The sequence below is a fragment of the Balaenoptera musculus genome, chromosome 3 (genome assembly GCF_009873245.2).
Source record: "Balaenoptera musculus isolate JJ_BM4_2016_0621 chromosome 3, mBalMus1.pri.v3, whole genome shotgun sequence".
NCBI classification, from domain to species: domain Eukaryota; kingdom Metazoa; phylum Chordata; class Mammalia; order Artiodactyla; family Balaenopteridae; genus Balaenoptera; species Balaenoptera musculus.
The window spans coordinates 77,017,064-77,036,518 of record NC_045787.1 but is presented as its reverse complement, the minus strand read 5'-3'; the positions used below and the strand labels follow the sequence as shown (position 1 = coordinate 77,036,518).

At 40.4% G+C, this 19,455-nt stretch overlaps 1 protein-coding gene across 6 annotated transcripts in view; it reads right to left on the bottom strand.

The window, feature by feature from the left end:
- CAST (calpastatin) overlaps positions 1 to 17,751 on the bottom strand; it is a 119,128-nt gene extending 101,377 nt beyond the window's left edge. For 2 of the 6 annotated variants that reach the window (XM_036847218.1, XM_036847222.1), the window contains exons 1-2: positions 17,550 to 17,751; positions 7,367 to 7,429 (exon numbers count right to left, since the gene is read on the bottom strand). In XM_036847218.1, coding sequence (XP_036703113.1) covers positions 7,367 to 7,429; positions 17,550 to 17,624 — 138 coding nt within the window. In that variant the 5' untranslated portion in view covers positions 17,625 to 17,751. Of the gene's footprint in view, positions 1 to 7,366; positions 7,430 to 16,882; positions 17,021 to 17,549 lie in introns of those variants that run through there. The other 4 variants (XM_036847223.1, XM_036847224.1, XM_036847220.1 and 1 more) reach the window with 3 other exon arrangements.
- Positions 17,752 to 19,455: the final 1,704 nt, after the last annotated feature.

The following is a 19,455-nucleotide window of genomic DNA, read 5'->3' as shown; positions in this document are numbered from 1 at the left end:
GATTCCAATTTCCTATGCTATAAGGTACACTCTTCAGAGACAATTTTGGTGGGACCTAAGATCTTAGGCAATTAGGCTCATTACTCGAAAGTGCAAGAATGAAGGGTATTTTATTGCTGTATGATATAATGTTGATATATTTATATGTTCTTTTATAGAGGCAAAATGCTTAACTATTTTTATTAGCCACTCCCTACTACTTATATAACATTTTGTATATCACAGATTCTTAATTTAAAAGAACATTATTTTCATAGTCTTTGTTAAAGAGGGACTGTACTTTCTAGCAATTGGCATATGTTTTTGGGTGTTACACAGAGTTGTTTTGAAACAAAAGGACTACTAAGCTTAATGAACTACCACACTTCCTTCCTGTTTTAATGGGAAAGGCTTGGCAATATGTAGTCAACAAAAGAATTTGAGTCCTGGTTAGAAATCAATAAGGGGCTCACTTTTTTTTTTTTTTTTTTTTTTAAATATTATTATACCACTCTTTTTTTTCCTTTGGGTTTATTTATTTATGGCTGTGTTGGGTCTTCGTTTCTGGGCAAGGGCTTTCTCTGGTTGCGGCAAGCGGGGGCCACTCTTCATCGCGGTGCGCGGGCCTCTCACTGTCGCGGCCTCTCTTGTTCCGGAGCACAGGCTCCAGATGCGCAGGCTCAGTAGTTGTGGCTCACGGGCCTAGTTGCTCCGCGGCATGTGGGATCTTCCCAGACCAGGGCTCGAACCCGTGTCCCCAGCATTGGCAGGCAGATGCTCTGCCACTGCGCCACCAGGGAAGCCCGGGGCTCACTTTTATTGCTAAACAAAGTTCTCTTCATTGCCTAGTAATAGTAATAATAATAAGGCAACAACAATAATAATAGTAGTAATAATAATAACAGTAATAGCAGCTTGCATCTATATGGCACTTCGTATGTCCCAGGCACTGTTCTGGACACTTCATATGCTTGGTCTCATTGATCTTCACATTAACTTATGTAGAGGCTATTATTATCTCCATGTTACACATGAGGAAGGTACCCTTAGTGAAGCAAAATAATTGGCCCAAGAACACACAGCTAGGAAATGGCAGAGCTGGGAGCAAGTCCATGCAGTGGGACTCCAGAGTCTGCACTCAGCAACTACAATGTGCTGCTTCCGTGGGAACCATGGAGTGGGTGGCAGGCTAATTGGATTAGGAGTGTGGCTCTTCAAAGCTTCCACAGCACATGAGAAAGAAGATGCTCTCACTATGGTCTCAGAATGGCAAAGAATTTTTCTCCTGAATTTTATAAGCTTCCCGCATTTTTCTCAGAATTCAACCTGAACACATGTCTTAGGATAAATAGGCTATTTGAATGTCTACATAATGTCTGGTATTTTAACTGTAGGTTTTGAACTTAAATTCATGGATTGCTCATGTAGACCCATTTGGTAGGCTCCACATAAGAAAATACTAATTCTAATACCTATGTAAATAAGTTTCACCCACTGAAAGGCAAGCAGTAACCTATCACGATGACATACACATAGAAGAAGGCAAATGCACCAGAAACTACACAGAGAAATCCCAGAAAAGAGGAGACATAGAATGCCTCCTCCAAACTGATTATCTCCAAACTCGTAAACCTCAAGCCCGTCTGTTGAAACTCACGAGGAGCTACACACAGTTAATAAACAGAACAGAGTCGGAAACGAAAGCCTATTTCACAGGTTATGCCTGAAGAAATCTAGAAAAGAGGAGACTTGATTCAAGAAGCTAAAGAGTATCATTATGAGACAAGGCCAGGAATTCCTAGTGTAAAATAATCTCGACAGCAGTTTCTACTCATCTTCTCACAGAAGAGGATGGAATTTTACCAAACAACAAATAAAGTCAGGGAATTGCCAAAATCTAGGCAAAATCTCCACTCTAACTGTAACTGAGCAGGACCCTAGGGGGCCTTCCTGGGAAAGACCACCGCCCACTCCCCCCCACCCCAGTCCTCCACCGGCCTCTTGTTTGTAGAAAAGCTTTAGCCTCCTAGGCCTTCCCTGAGTTCCCAAGAATAAATTTGATCAGAGAAGTGAGAAGACGCAGAAACAAAGGAACAGAGTCAAGCAAGACACATCATTTTCCTGAAGACTGAAAGAGACGGTAAATCTCATAAAATGATATACTACAAGAAGAAAATTGCAGAAAAGAAGTCTGCATCCTTAATAGGAAACATGATGGTATTACCTTCACGAAACCCGGGTAGAGAGCTACAGATGCAGAGCAGATGGAGATGGGACGATAACAGAGTGAAACATAAAGAGAGGTAAGGGAAGATTAGATTAGAGAGGGGTACAATGAAACAGGAAAAAAAGGCAAAATTTAAACCTGTAATGGAAATTTCAAGGAGCAGAATTTAGATGACAGAAATAAAAATATGGGGGATAAACTTCAGAAACTCGGAAGAATGCAAAGGTAAAGGTCAAAGAGAAAACTGAGGCAGGTGATTAATTAATGTCTAATCTCAGAATTATATGTATGTTTAAAAAGAAACTAAAATAAGAGCAATAATTTAAAAATAGACATTCCAGGAAAAAATTAATAGAAAAACACATATGTGGGCACGTCCTGGCAATTTTTAAAAATTGTAAGAATAAAGGAAAAAGAAACTGCATATGCACCAAAGCAGGAAAAACAAGCTTTCTAAAAATAAATATAAGGCTTCCCCAGACATCGTCTCTATAGCACAAAAAGTCAGAAGACCATGGAGCAACAGGTACAGAACTTCAAGGGAACAGAACTGTTACCCAAAATGTACAGTTTTGTACTAATTTCTTGTGCGAAGCCAGCAGAAAAACATGCTTAGGATCCACACAGACACAGAAAATCACCATCCGTGTTCCTTCGCAGAAAAAAATTATCTTAAAAAATATTCTAGTCAATGAAGAAATAAATCAAAATTTAGAACTAAAAAATTGGGAAACTACAGTTGAAAAGGATTTTGGAACTTCCTTTAGTGAGTTTAGCCTTCCAGATCAGACACCCAGGGGATTCTGGATCTCTAGGTAAGCCAGGTGGGACTGCCCTTGGGGCACCTGTTCAGCTTTGCCTCCTTCTTGGCACTGGGACATGAACTTGTCCAGCCACAATCAACTCCCCACAGTTAAAACGGACAAGAGATTGTAATAACCTATCACCCCTTAAAATAACATTTGCTGTGGCACTCTTCCAGAATTTGCTAAGGACTAAGGACGGCTATATCACTTGCTAGTGGGAACACCGACCCAGCAAACTTCTTGAACAAAAAACACAGCATAAAATAATGACCAGATTAAATGCTATATTAAATGCCAAGGTACTTAAATACAATTCTCTATGTATTCAAAAGTCACACACAATGATGACTCTTTTTGATTGGAAAAGATTTATCTATCACAAAGCACATTGTTTATCATTTTTAGTCTAGGCCTTGTTAGGGATGTTCCTTTGTTATCTCAGCTTAAACATAATATATACACATAGAAAAAAGATGTAGGAAAATACTCAAAGATGGAAATAGTGGCCATCTCTCTAGGTATTAGAAGTCTAGATGGTAGTGTTTTTTCTTTAAAATTGTCAGTACTTTCTAAATTTTCTTCAATGGTTATGTTTTAGCTGTATGATCATTAAAAAGTTACTAAAATCAGTATAGTATATATAGTAATTATGAACACACAATATCATCACATTAATTTGAGAATACACATAATTTCATAGCAGCAGTTATAACTTAAGTGGTAAGACTAGGTATACTTTTGTTTTTTACAAGTACATATTACTTTTGTGATTAAAAAAAGACTAATTTCATCAAGAGAAAAAATGTTAGAAAGAAATTTTAAAATGTTGGAGTCATTCAATAATTATTCATGCACTTTTGAAGGAGGAAAGGTAAACACTGAGGAAAAGAATGCCACCAATGTTATTATGGTAAAGAAAATTTATCAAATATCTTTTCCTTTAAGGCACAATTTCAACTCTATTATCTCTCTTTCTTTATCCATAAAAATATATCCATTATGAAATTTGAAGTTCTTAAAACTGGCTCTGTGAAATCATGCCCATCATATGCTTTATTTTTTGTTTGTTTGTTTTTATTTGTTTTATTTTTAACTTTTTATTATGAAATAATTTTACATTTATAGAAGAGTTGCAAAGCTGGTACAGAGAGTTCCTGTATACCCTTTATCCAGCATCCCCTAATATAAACGTCCCATCATATGCTTTAAATTCCATTCCTCAGGACTTCACTGAAATATGTTGCTAAGATGCTTACACTCACCCAGTGTGGCCAGATGTGTCAGTCAAATACATCAAATAGATTTGATTGCAGATTTGTGAAGGCTACTTTGTTCCACTGTATTTAAAGGTACTAATAAATGTTTTCATTTTTCTTTTTCCTGCTCTCTAGTCATTTTATCTTTGGCTTGTTAGTCCACGCAACTTTTGGTCTTACAATTCCTCTACATCTGAGAAGGACTTAACAAGTTCATAATGATTGTCATAAAAAACAAAAAAAATACATTCTCATAGACACTTACTCAACTCCATCCTCAAGCATTTATATTGCAAATGCAACAGGACAAATGATATTTTAGTTGCAAGAGTCTATTAAAATTGCTGCAGACCTCCTAGGATCACTTAGTGGTTGAACAGGGGTCATACGCAAGACAAGTAAGAGCTATTTAATGGTAGCAGGAGAAAAAGAGCTCTGAAATTCACACAGCTGCATTCATCCCCAGATATTTTTACATATGACAACATAATAATGGTTCTTGCCTAACCCTAATCATTTTTACTCCTGGTTAAATCTTCCTGAAGTCCTCCTCTGTACCTTTTTTCTTGCATCTCCAAACGAAATGCAGCAGAGCAATGAAGGGAGAAGGAAAAAACACTGAGAAGTACCCCTGAGCATAGAAAGCACATTTTCAAACGGACTTTGTTTCAAAGGCCCGAGTTTGTCCTTGGAAGCCTAACCAGTATGTTTGCATATGCTTGGGGACAGCAAGTTATTCACCCTTTGGAGGTACATGCTAGTTTGAAAATGGATTACCAAAAACCCAAACTAAGCTTCTTAATCTCACTTCTTGTTCAACAGAGCAGTAGATGAGAAAATATTTGGGAGAAAGAATCTGTTTTGGGAAACTTTTCTCTGGTAATCTTAAGAGGATGGTAGCCGACTGTGGGTGGTAGGATAGGCAGATTACAAGTCCAGATTGCACATGGTTTTATAATCATGAACATAAAGGCTAAAATAATGCCTAATGTAGGATGGTTTCCTTGAATTGTCTCCAGGGCCATAGTATGTCATCAATGACTTAACTGCACATGACATAAAGAATTAGAGATTCTTTAGAGACAGACCATACTGGAAATATAACTCGACTACCAAATTATCACACCCACACATCTGTCCACCCTATCAAATAGATATGGGCAGAATTTGGTGAGATAATAAACAATCTTCAATCTCAGACTATCTGAATCTCTGCAGTGATTTATGCCACAGAAGCAGGGCAAAGCCTCTATCTCGTCTCTTTTCTTCTGCCAGCTGGGACAGAGCAGAACAGACCGATATGACCAGGCTCTGGCACAAGTGCAAGAGTTGTAAATCTGAATTTCTCAGAAGTGTTATGAAACAATGTCAGACTTGCCTGAATTGCTGATAAAGGATAGAAAAATTCTTTCTTTCGTCTCTCAAGGTGGAAGTTCAGCCTTTCAGTTTCAAAAAACTGAAAGTACAGTCATCATACTGACACAGAAGTTTCAAATTCTCCCCTGGCTGCATTGATAACAGGACTACTTATCAGTTTTCCCAAGCCCTTTGTAAATATGAAAATAAGGCACTTTATAGTCCGGATATATAAAAGACCTATCACCGGGCAGTTGTTGCCTAAACCAACAACGCCTGTACATTCAAGGCGTAATATTTAAGCTTCCACAAAATAACATAGTTGTTGAGAATAATCCTATAAGAACTAGGCCACTATCCACTTGATTGTATTGGAAAAGAAGATTTCCTTTTTTGTGCAAATAGTTTAAACTTGATAAATATTAATAGAGAATAATATCTAAAAACATTATTTCCTACTCTGGAGAATAAAGAGACACTATAGTTTTCAAACAGGAAACTATTTGATAGATAACTTAACTTATCTGGGAATATATTTAAAGAGTAGGGTTGATGGGGAACTGAGTGATATTATATAGATTTTCATGCTAGTAAAAGGGGGAAAATGTGGTATTTTTCCCATGGAAAAAATGTTTAAATAATATAACCAAGAAGCAGGATAAAATCTTAATCAAGTTTATTTTTACTTTGTAAAGAAATCTTGCCTTCCATGGGTACAAAAACTTACTGCAAACTTGCGTGGTAAGAAATAATCTAAAATATATTTTCATGGGTGTTGGTAATGGAAACAATAATAGACAGCTGTGGACAAAACCTTAGTGCAGAATTCATAGCAAGTTCTAGTCATAATGGCCTTCTTCATACTGAATATATTGAAATATATTGAATATTTCAAAACTGCAGGAAATAAGCAGAAAGAGGAGCTAGATTCCAGGTTTCTGGAAACACGTTAATAATATAGAGAAAAATAAAATGATCACTTTTTGCTTTCTAAATTTCCATCTACCTTTCAGGACCTGGCTCTTTTACAAACTGGAAATGATGATAACAATTTCTACTGAATGAAGATGAATGTTCCATTGAGATTTAAAATGTGAAAAGCAGCAAAAGGAAGGCAAGCCCAGTACCCTTCTGGAGGATAGCACTGTCACATGACTCTTCCATGGAGACCAGGCCATGTTAACAGTGCACATAACGGGGCATCATTCAGTGAAAGGAGAAATTCACAGGCTCAAAGAAAACCCATCTCAAAGTGAGGAGGTTTGGTTTTACTAGTATTTCCACAGAATGGATCCAAGTAAAAATAGTCCTTTTCTCTCCCTTTTGTTTATGAACCTGAATGACTGGTTTAATCTAGGTTATCACTGTCCTCCTTTCACAGTGACTCTCATAAAAAAAGATTTCCTTTTCAACTATAGCATTTGGTTTCCCCTCCTACATGTTTTGTTCACCAAAACAAACAAACAAACAAAAAACAGTTAAGATTCACCAATTCCTACAGGGAAAACACCCTAAATAACTGAGTTCTATTCCGAAATGGAAACTACTTCCTCTCCAAGGAACACTTTATTTTTTAAATTTATTTTTAATGGTTTCCACTTATAGTGTTGAATCAAATCTTAGTTAAAATTAAATTTGCCAATATTCCAGTAGGAGATATTTGCTACCACATTATTTACTTCAAGACAGAATTCACAATTTAAAAACTAGAGAAAATGAAAACCAAGTGTTGTGGAAATTACCTCATCTGATCCTCTCTTTTCTCCTGACTTTGAAGGCGATCCACTGGTTTTTCCATCGGCATGCTATAAAAGTATTTAAAAACATAATGTTTAATAGAGGGAGGTGACACAAGATAATATAATAGTGACTTTAATCCCAAAAGGCTAAATATATAGACTGTAAAAACAAGAACCCCTTTCATCTTCCTCCTGAGAATTGTTGATAATTCTACACCGACGTAGGTGGCCTTCAAAAATTAAGGGAAGCTACAGACATTCATTTGGGATGTAGAAAATCAGTCTGTAATTAACCAGACATAGATCTGATGGTGATGCTAAGGTGGCATCTCGTCTCCTACAGAATGTCTCATGGAATTTTATAGCCCAAATTGCCAGCATAAGAGACACCTGGCTCCTCATGGAGATGAGCTGTCTGAGGACCATGCTAAGCCTAAACCATTACTTAAGCCTCAGTTCAGCATGAGCTCAAGGGAGGGCCACCCCTTATCAACCATCACTTTCAATGGCTCTTGGAAATTCTCTGGAGTTCTTTCTGTCTGAGTATTTACCAACACAGAAAGATAAACCCTGCATTGGAAAGACCATACCTGCAACTTTCATTAACTATGGCTTTAGAATTTCATTATGTTCTGAAACAGAATTATTTTTCTCACTAGAACACTGGTGATGAAAGGAAGTAGTTTTACGTGGTACATGAAAGCTTCAAGTAGCTTACATGTTCATTTGTTTTGATAAGATAAAAGAAGCCATGAAGATTATTGAATTTTTTTGAGAAATGAAAAAAAATTGTATGTTCCTGAAAAGGGGGGACAAATAATTATTTCATTTCTTGCGCATGTGGGATGTGCAAGAAAGTGGGAAAAGGAGCCTAAACATAAGAAAATAAAAAGCTCACCATTGGGTTCGACCCCAATCACCTTTAGTTAAATCGAAACATAAAATCCCATTATGTTCTCTAGAGCTGAATCACAACCTGAATATGTAGGTCATTTAAGTTATTCGAATTAAAAAGAATGGCAATAACAGTAATAGTAATAATTTTTATAGTTCTTTATTATTTACAAGGCTCTTTCATATACACTTTTATCTGATACAAAAAAAGAGGCTCATGTGATTTCATGGATTAAGAAAACTAAGAATAAAAGTCATGTGATGTGCTTTTAGTAAGGACATACACCTAGTAAATAAGAAAAGTTTGCAGAGCAGGTTTTCTGACTTCAAATCTATTGTTTGTCACTATACTATGATAAATGAAATAAGATAATATTCCCTTTGATCATATCAACAGATATTTTTGTAAAAAAAAAAAGAAAAAGGCCAAGCAATATTAGACATGTGGGTGAAATCTTTCAGTAGTTCTTTGCATAAAAAACTAGAAAGAAATCACTTTCATGAATGGAAAATTCTTCCCCAAACAAAAGCCTCTCATGGATTAGTGGGTAGACCCCACAGAAAAGCAGGCAGACTACAGCAGCTTGGTGAATGAAGCTCTCTGCAGGGCTTGTTTTACCCAGATGTCCTAGTCAAGAGTTTGTCCACAGTTGAGAGCAATCGGTATTGAGTAATTAATGGATCTTGAAAAAACAGGAGGCATTTAAAAGCCCACATATATATACATCAGAGCTAGATGGTAATTGATAAGTTTTAGAATAATTGGTAAGCAAAAGATTCTTAAAGGCTAGACTAGGGGGAAGAATTATTCAACATTTGGAGAAAGAATTTGAGAGGGATGGGTCTACAATGACGCAGATTTACCCAATCTGTCTCCTTCCAGAACTGGTAAATTTAGAACTGTGATATCACATTCATTTCTTATCACCAATTCTATACCTTTTTCAGATTAGATATAGGTTATACCTAATAACAACAATATCCACTGAGCATACTGTTTTGAGTGCCTCATTTACTTGTAGGAAGTATGATTATTCCATTTTACAAATGAGAAAACTTAAAAAGGCAACTGGCTCTCGTCTAGAGCAAGGTTCCATGCTCTCCGCAAGGTCCCACTCTGCTTCCTGCTTGTTGGCAAACATATATTATGATTTATTACCCTAAAGTAAACATGCAGACAGCCTTTTCTCTCTAAAATACAGGTAGATAGATGTTTTACTTAAAAACATTTATAAAGTTGTTTCCCGGTGGTGTTTCAAAATTGCAGTCCTCCAGGTTAACCAACATCATCAGTTATTTGCTTCCACTGAAATGCTCAAAATCCCTCACAATTCTGCAGTTTCCAAATAATAGTTTGAGAGTGATATATATATATAGCAAATGCTTTTTAAAATGTTGAGATATAATGACAACTTATAAAAATTATGTATTATAAGAATTGATATTTTGTAATTTCAAAAGACATATTTGCTCTCAATAGAGTACGCATAATGACATAATGACATAAAAATCACATAATGAAAGGGCAACATTTTTTAGGAACTGTATGGACCATATTTTCCCAGTTTTTTTAACCTGGCTTTTTTATTATAAAAAATTTCTAAGATACAGAAAAGTAGAAAGAATAATACAATGAATGTCAATAGTCCCATCACTTAGATTCAACAACTATTAACTATTGTTGCCGTATATTGCCATATCTGCTTATATTATGGACAAAGATCTATCTATATTTGTATATGTACCTGCATTTGAAAGTAAATTGCAGATATCCTGAAACTTTACCCCTAAACATGTCATCAAGCATCTCCTTAATTTGAGGGCTTTTTCCTACATAACTACAATACATCATCACTCCAACAAAACTCTAACAGAATTAATAAGAATCACCTAATACCATTCAATATCCAGTAAATAGCCACTTTATAAATGAATCATTGCCTTGACCATTTCTTGGGGCTTATTCAATATTCAGCAGTCTATTAATTATATAAAATCAGTTATAGCTTTTCACTGAGAGAAATTCAAAGTGACTGATTTTTAAATTCATGGAATAACTGAGTACTTTCCACATACTTTCCATTCTGCTGGCGAAATGAAATGTTTGGGAATGATATACGTCAAATTTGATCCAGCTTAGGAACCTGCAGCAAGTCTTTCAAAGAGTGAAGACAGAAAACTTTGTCTACTACTACTACACATAGCTGGTGGGTTGGGAAGAGGTGAGAGAAACATGAAGAAGGGAAGGAGTGATAGGTTGGGAACTGAACCACAAACCTGAAAAATTTGGGAAGGACTTTTCTGTAAGAGGGGAAAGAAACTAACATGTTCTAAGCATCTCCTTTGTGCTAAGCCCAGCACTGGGCATTTCCCCTATGTGGTCTCCTTTACTGCCACAGCAACTCTAGGGACAGCTCGTTTTATGGATAAAGAAATAAGGATCTGAAAGGTGAGATCCTCCTCAGTCACACTACGTACCAGGATTATAGTCTGTGGGCCACAGACCAGGCTAGTTAAAAGCTAGCTAAAAACTTTTGATGCCCATCAAGAAAGTCTCAATCCAATGCTCTAAAAGGGAAAACAACCCCCCAAATCAACAAAACCTTCCTATTCTAAAACTGGTTTGTTTTTATAAAATTAATCAGACACACAACACTTGTAAGTTTCATCCTGTATTAGAAGCTGGAGAGGAGGCAAAGACAGGAAGTGCAGGATGCCATCCCTAAGGCAGGAAACATTTCATTGGGAGGATAAGGTCCCAGAAGACGGGAAACACTGGAGCTAAGATGAAGACAGATGAAGGAATGGAGTGACAGGAGTTCAGAGGCAGGGAAAATATCAGATAAAGTTTTTCTATCTTGCCTCAAAAAGGAATAATTTTCCAAACTGTTTCCACCTCCTGGCATCACTACATATTTGGTAAGTACAGCTGTCCTTTGTCCTCGTTCTAGAAGATAGCATTAATATGCATAAAATTTTCTGCCATAGCAAACTCATAAACCTGTCAGGAAATCAGCAGGAGCAAGGAGCAGGAAAGCTTGGAGCTGTGCTCTCACCCAGCCAAGGATTTGTGCCAGCGCCAGTCTTTGACTCTGGAGCATTTGGGGCACCCTCCCCATCGTTACCCAGATACACCCTGATACATGCACAGACAAGGGTATACATCACAGGCTAAGATAAAAATCAAACTTCTACACATATTAAAAGAGAAAGAAGACAGACAAAAAATGAGCTTCTGCAAGTCCAAGCTCAGCTGTGAAAGAGCACCAAAAGCTAGTGTGCTTCTGAAATGCCTCTGCTTAATTTTTTTTAAAAAAGGTACTGAGTTTCTTTTAGGGGGTGACAAAAACATTGTAAAATTAAATCGAGGTGATGCTTGGACCACCCTGAGAATATACTAAAAAATACTGAGTTGTATGTTTTAATGGATAAATTATGAATTATGTCTGAATAAAGCTGTTTAAGAAAACAGGAAAGGTTATTTGAAAACAGCTTGAAGATTTTCCTTCTGCAACTTGGAGAATGCCAGTTGAGGTCAATATTTGCGTGTCCAGTGATAGCTGTGGCAAAATCACGAAGCAATGAAATCTTGGTGCCCTCTGGACTATAGTGCACACAGCTCAGCTCCCTCACTGCTCCACCACTGCACACAGAGACAAAGGCTTGTCAGGGAAGGGGGGTGTTGGTTGCTTCCTAAGGATCAGAAAGCCTTCATTTAGCTACGGGTCTAATCTTTCAGTGCGGGTCACAAGCGCCCAGAGCACTTTTGGAAACACTCAAACCAGAGTCCAGGGATTTAGATTTAGTTTGTCCAGGGGGAGCCTGGGCACAGATATATTTTCCTAAACTTCCCCAGCTGATTCTAATATGCAGCTAGGATTGGAAACCACTGTTTGGAGAGGAGATCTGTGGGCACCACAACAGGAAGTGGAGGTTTCTGCTCCTCCAATCACCCCACTGAGTCGGCACCCATGGGAGCTTCCCCAGGTCAGGCAGGCCAGGGCAGCTCGGGGCCTCCTGGGTAAACCGATTGCTCAGTGCAGGAACCCACTGCCCTGTGTCCAACCCAACATCTCCTGACTAGCCCTATTAATGGCACACCATGCCTTCACATTGCATATTAGTCTCTAGTTTCTTAGTAAAGCAAACAAATTAGCACTTCATTGTATACGCTCCTGCTTACTGATTATTTCATAAATGTATATTTTGCCTTTTCAGCCAGATGGTAAATTTTTTTTAATATTTATTTATTTTATTATTTATTTATTTGGTTGAGCTGGGTCTTAGTTGTGGCAGGTGGGCTCCTTAGTTGCAGCTCGCCAGCTCCTTAGTTGCGGTAGGCGGGCTCCTTAGTTGTGGCATGCGAACTCTTAGCTACGGCATGCATGTGGGATCTAGTTCCCTGATGAGGGATCAAACCTGGGCCCCCTGCATTGGGAGCGTGGAGTCTTAACCACTGTGCCACCAGGGAAGTCCCCAGATGGTAAACTATATTATTTTTTTTTTCTAGTCCTATGGTGGGGATGTGACAAATAATTCATGATTGAATGACTGCATTTCCTCAAACCTCTAAAAGTTCCCTGAGAAGTACATTCGTTCTTTTCAGGTTAGTAAACAAGATAAAAGATTTTAAAAGTTGAAAAAAATAGCTTGAAAAATTAAGAGACAATGTGCAAATTGGTATTTCCTGCAAAATCCCTTAAAATCTGTTTTTGTATGTATTCTGCTTTCTGAAACAAGACTGTTCAGCAAACAAACAGAAGGCCCAAGATATAAAGCTGATTTTGCTTTAAGACAGTCTCCCTGGTGTAGATGTGGACCCGTTTGCCCTCAGGTGGATTCCTTGCCCTGACCCTGGTCAGCTGGTGTAGCAGGGATGTGTACCGGCTCCCTCCAGTAGGGTCTCCTGCAGGACGGGCCAGCGGTGGTTTCAGCTTCTGCAGGGTGATCCTGCTTCTCCCTCTTTCTTTCCAGTCTAGGAATGGTAGCAGCTCCCCGAGCTTTCTAATCTCTGCTTTGCCTCATCCACCCCAGTTGGCTTCCCAGCCTCTCTGTTACCTGGGTAACCAACTCCCTGCATTCCATTCCCTGACAAACTCTAATAAGACAGAAGGAGTGTGGGTCTGAAAGGCTATGTGACCTTCAGCAAATAATTTAAACTTTCCATTTTCTCCTTGTAAAATGGAGGTAATGGTGTCTACCCCAGGGGCTGGCTTACTTATGAAACAAGCTGATATTAATGAGGAGCCTGGCCCATTGCCTCGTTCCTTTTAAGAATACAATAAAAGTTATTCCACTCCCTTCTTTTTCTCTGGCATCAATCTGATTGTGGTTAATTATGAGACAATAAAATGAATATGAGAAGTAAGCAAACGTTTAAGGTTTCATTTTCTAAGGTGGTAAATAATACAGCAGAGAATTTAGTTTTTTACTTTTCATAAGTACAGAGGAACCAGATTCATCTGACAAGTTTATGTTTAGTACTTTGCCCATCTCATGACACTGTATTATATTAGTCTCATATTTCCATATTACAAATAAGGAAAAAAAGTACACAGGGAATAGATAATTCATTTTTCAAACAACATATACCAAGCTGGTCACAGGGATAACATTTAATGTGCAATTCCCATGCTATAAAATACTTCGTAAGGGTGTGGTGCATGTGTGTGTGCATATGTGTCCAGTGGCACATAAGAGCTCATTTACTAAAAAAATAATCAGTGAGTAGCCACTGTGGGCTAGGTGTTGTGGGGAGAATAATTATTTTAAAAAAGTAAGTAAGTGTGATGCATTATATCTTTCTTCTTCTCTAAAAACATTTGTTATCAAACCATAGAAATATAGGATAACCTTCTTTGGGCTTCTCATAAAAGAAGACACATATTAAGGATTAACTGCCTAACTATAATTCTGAAATCCCCATATTTCACCTGAACTCCATACACTTTTCTCTAATATTTCAACATTCTGGTGGATATGGCCAGGTGGCAGGGTAAGGGCACACCCTCTTTTTGTCCAGTTTTCAGAAGTAGCATTGACTGCCTTTCTGCCATGTTTAGCTTAGGGGGTCCACCTGCAGTAAGGCTTTTTGAACTTCCTCTAAGTCAAAGATGATGCCATGAGAATTTCAATAGTTACTTTGCTGCTTTTATAGCAGTCATTAGGATGTGCTTGTGATTTTTATCTAAGAGAAATGCAAGAAAAAACCAGAAATGTACTGTCAGGACTATTTTTGTGTCCACGGCACCCAGTACAAAACGTGACACATAGTAGGCGGACAATAAGCACCTGTGAACACCTTTGGCCTTTACCGAATCATTTTTGTGTTCTATAAGTTCTCCACAGTCAGAATGAAGTCCATACATTTTAGGAAAACTCTAACCACAGACCTTTTTCTTCTTGGGTTAAATGACTCTCCCATCTGAGGAGGCACTTACATAAAAGGTACTCATTGGATGGAGTTATTTTACATTTTTCTTAACTGAAAGACACTTGATTTTTTTCCCTTTATGGTAGCTGTAAAGCTTTCTGGGTAAGTTTTTATGAGATAACTTGAAGAACAGAGCTTTAGAATCACATTAATAGGATTTCAATCCTTAAAACAATTTAAAGAGAGGATTCTGGGACGATGGTGAAGTAGGAGGCACCAGGAATCCATCTTCCCATCTAGACGAAAATCTCCCTGGCAGAATCTGTCTGCTATAACTATTTTGAAATTCTGGAGTCTATCAAAGACTTGCAACTTCCAGGGGAAGGTTTAAATGGTAAGTTTTGGTTAATTTCCATCAATATCAGCTCAGCTCAGCAGCAGCTGCCCATTTCCCATCCCCAACTCACAGCAAGCAGTTGTGCATTAGAGCATGCAGCTTGGAACCAGAAAGGCAAAAAGGACTCTGTCCTCCAAATACTGGGGATCTGTATTCTGATCACTGATTGCTCATGCCCAGGGAAAGTGCAGGATCAGAAAAGACCTGAGAAGCTCCTAAGCGTACACTTTTGGCTGAACCTCAGCACAAAAAACAGCCTATGACAATCAAAAACAAAACAAAGCAAAACAAGACAGCAAACCCTGGGGAAGGAGAAGAATTTGATTCCCAAAGCTTTCATATTATTAGATTCAAATGTCCAGTTTTAAACCTAAAAACTCACAAGGCATGCGAAGAAACAGAGAATTATTGCCCATTCAATGGGGAAAACAAACAAACAAACAAACAAAAAAACGGAAACTGTCCTTGAGAAAGAGCAGATGGCAGATATACTAGATAAAAACTTTAAAACAACTGTCTGCAGGGCAGAAGTCGAGACACAGATGTAGAGAACAAATGTATGGACACCAAGGGGGAAAGCCGCGGGGGGTGGGGTGGCAATGGTGGTGTGATGAATTGGGCGATTGGGATTGACATGTATACACTGATGTGTATAAAACTGATGACTAATAAGAACCTGCTGTATAAAAAAATAAAATTCAAAAAAAAAAAAAGGTATATGGGTATGGTACTTTGATTCATGAATGTAAATAGTCTTCACCAACCCTTATGTGGTACCTGTTATCACCCACATTTTATAGATGTGGAAACAGGTTCAAAAAGGTTGACTCATTGTCCTTTGAGAACAAGAACTCTGTCTTGTTTTCCACTTCGAGGCTAGTACTGGGTCTGCCACTTAGTAGGTGCTCAGTGAATGGCCATTGGCTGAAAAGGGACATTTTACTGATTCCAGCACAACGTTTCTCTCTAAATACTGTCTGATTACAACACGACGTTTCTCTCTAAATACTATCTTATTACAACACCCTTGCTTTTCCCAATACCACATGCCGTGAGAGAGGTGTACTTTAACTATTTTTTTTAAGTTCTCACCATAAGTCAATGGGATATAAATATTTTTATTCTTTCTGTCAACAAAATTTGTGTATTTTATTTTGGAAAGCATCGTAATGTTAAATCACGCTTCCTGGTTCAAAACATTACAAGTACCAGCTTGACTGGCTATCACACCTAATTGGTTGGACAAGCATTCAATGCACTAAACAAACGGAACATCTCTGTCCCTCATCCAAGTAATAAAGTACAGAGCAGTGGGCTCTCTCTCTCTCTGTCTCTCTCTCCCTCTTTCTCTCTCATTCTCAACAAGGGTCTTGATCTCGGTCGCTTCTGCTCCTTGGAGTTTTGGATTTTCTCCTTGCCCCCAATCCTGACTGCCTCTTCTTTGCGCTGGAGAATGCACGTCCGACAACATGCCTCTAAAAGTTTTGAGATTTACTTATGACTTAAAAACAAATACTAGATCTGAGCTCTTTCGATCTGAGTCTGAGTTCATCCAGGAATCCGCGTCCAAGGGCGGAATTCCTCCAGCAACAATTCGGTTCCATTCAACTCGTGAGCGTGAGCTGAGTCTGGTGCGTCTGCTCGCACCGACTTGCACGTCGGAGCTCGCTCGCACATACCACCGCAGGGTGAGTCTCAGCCTCTCCCGGAGCCTAAACTGAAGGTCTGAGAGGATGTCGCACCTGGTCCCCACCCTTTCCCCGCCAAACCCTGCACAATAACCTCGCCTGCACGCCCAGAAAGGCAAAGCCCATTCCGTTTCCGGTCCTGCCCAGGCACGATCGCTCCAGTTTACCGTCATGTACCACCAGCTTGCGAATGCCATGGTGACAACCGATTTGTTCTGAGTCGCGCGGCGGAGAACCCGGACAGGACACGGGGTGCAGCGCAGCAGGGGCCGGGCTCGCACTCCACCTGCCCCAGACCTGGCTGGCGCTGAGCTTTTCAAGCCCCACAGCTGTCAGCGGGGGCGGCACCTGGGCGGGGCCTACATCGGCCCTGCCCCGCCGGGTTGACCCCGCCCCGCCCAATTTGGCACAAGGCTGGTTAGGGAAGAAGTGTTATTTCTCCAGGCAGCCACGCCCTGCAGCCCGGACTTTACGCGGAAGACCCGACTTTTAGTTGAAGTACCCCACCCAGTTCGGGGTCCCGAATGAAATGTATTCCCCTTTTATCCTCAACCGCTTTTCACCCCAGTCTCATCAGTCAACTTTTCCCAGCGCAGGCCAACTCCAATCCGGCTTGCGCCGTGCCCAATACACTTGGCCCAGGCCCGGCAGCACCCAGCCACCTCCAGTCACCTGCCCAGAGGCGGGTTCTGAGTCCCAAGTCCTGCTCAGGCTCGGGAGGGGGCGCACGGGGCAGCAGGCCAGGCGGGCTACCCCCAAGGAGGCGGCCCACGGCTCCGGGGCCGGGGTCCTCCCTGCGCTCAGCCCTGCGGCTCCGGCGCAAGTGCCACTCACCTCCTGGGTGTGGCGGGCCGCCGCAGCGCGCCGGGGCCGCGGGGAGGCGGCGGGCTTCTGGCCCGGTTGGGACATGGCGAGGCCGCGGGGAACGCTGCCTCGGGGAGGGCGCAGCGGAGACTGGAAGGGAGGCCCGGGCGGGGAGCGTTGGGAGCGAGGGAGGGAGGGAGTGGAGGGGCTGGCGGGCGCGCCCCGTGAGACAGCTTTTCCGACCCAGCCCCGATCCCGCTCGGGGGTTACCCCGCTGGGCCCTCCCCTTCCTGCCCGCCGCTGGCTGCGCCCGGGCTGTAGCGGTCCGGGGCTCCCGGCCTGCAACTTAACACCCTCGGCCCCGAATCTTCTCCCAGTGATGCCCCCACCTCCACCCTAGGACTGCTGGGTTCCCCGTGGGTCACAGAGAAGCGGGGCTGGAGGTCGCGGGGTTCCTCCTTCGACTTGCCCAGACTTGGCTTGCAGTTGTGCAACGGGAGAGCGGGACCCGGGCGTGGCTCGTCTACGCCTCAATACCCCACCCTAAGAATTTCAAGTATTAGACACCTTTTCTGCAATCTGCCCTGGTTTAGCTAGGAGAAGAATTTACCAACTGAAATCGGGCCCAAGCCTGGACCATCTGGATTAGGAAGCGTATTACAAAACCAAATTGGGGTGTGTGTGTGTGTGTGTGTGTGTGTGTGTGTGCGTGCGTGCGTGTGCCGCGCGCGCGCCTGTGTATGTTTTATGTCATTTTACTTTGGGGGGCAATTTTGAAAGTTTAATGATGTTTTATGTGGAGGAAGCCTTAGGTTCCAATCGAAACCAAAGAACAGTCCCAAGTTTAAACCCCTATAGGCTTTCTGGAGACTGCCGAATTTTGTTTTGGAGGCTGGATTGCTTTTGTCTTTGGCTCATTTTAAACAGCACTTCCTGGTTTGGGGCTGTGAAATGTAACAAGCCTGAAGTGAAATATAACAAGCCTGACTAGAAAACGCTCCTCTGCAGCGATTGTCTGCCTGTAGTTGCTGCCGGTTTGGGATCAGATCTGACAGAAGAAAACTTGTTACCCTGCAATGGCATTGACAGTTTGGGATTCAAGGTCACTGCTGTCTTCCATGTTGTGTTTTAGACCGTTGGAGAGAGAGGGGGCAGGTTGTAAGGAAAGATTGGTCAATGGTGCATGGCATTTGGCAGAATCGAATTCTTGTTTCCTTCTCCCTTCTCATTTTTAGGGATTCTGACTTACGTTTATTCAAGAGACTGGCTAGCTTCATTCTTAATGGGGGCAGCAGGGAGGAATGATTTAAACGCAATTCCTCTTAAAGGGTTCCACTTACGATCTATGTATCTGATATTTCCAACAAACAGGCGGTAGGACAGGAATTTATACATAGAAATGAATCAAGTTGGATATGGGGCCTATGATTGTCCATTCAAGAAAAATTGATTGGTGGCCTCAATTACATTTATAATTAGGGAAAATATGTCATAAGCATGAAAAATGCTTTTATAATTGTGACCAAACACCTACAGTAATTTAAGCAAACACAGAACTAAAGAGGTGAGATAATAGCCCCACCTCCAGGCCCAGGAACTGGAAGCATCTATCTCAGGATCCTAGAGGGTCTAGATTCAGGATCCCCGAGCACATTATTCTGACTCTGGAAGAACTGTTCCCATTAAAGTTTGAGGTATTTTCTAACAGAGTATTTAAAATTGAACTTAAACCAGTTAGTTTTATGTTTTGAAAGGCTTCCATGTAAAGCACAGTGAAAGGAACTATAGAGAGAGCAATATAAAGGTTAAAATACATATTTCCTGCCCTCCAGGAACTTAGAGTTTAGCTGAAGTCGTATGGCATTTGTAACACATGATCATTTGGGTGGCACTGAAAGACATACAGTGTGTGAATAAGTACAAATGTGCTTTGGGA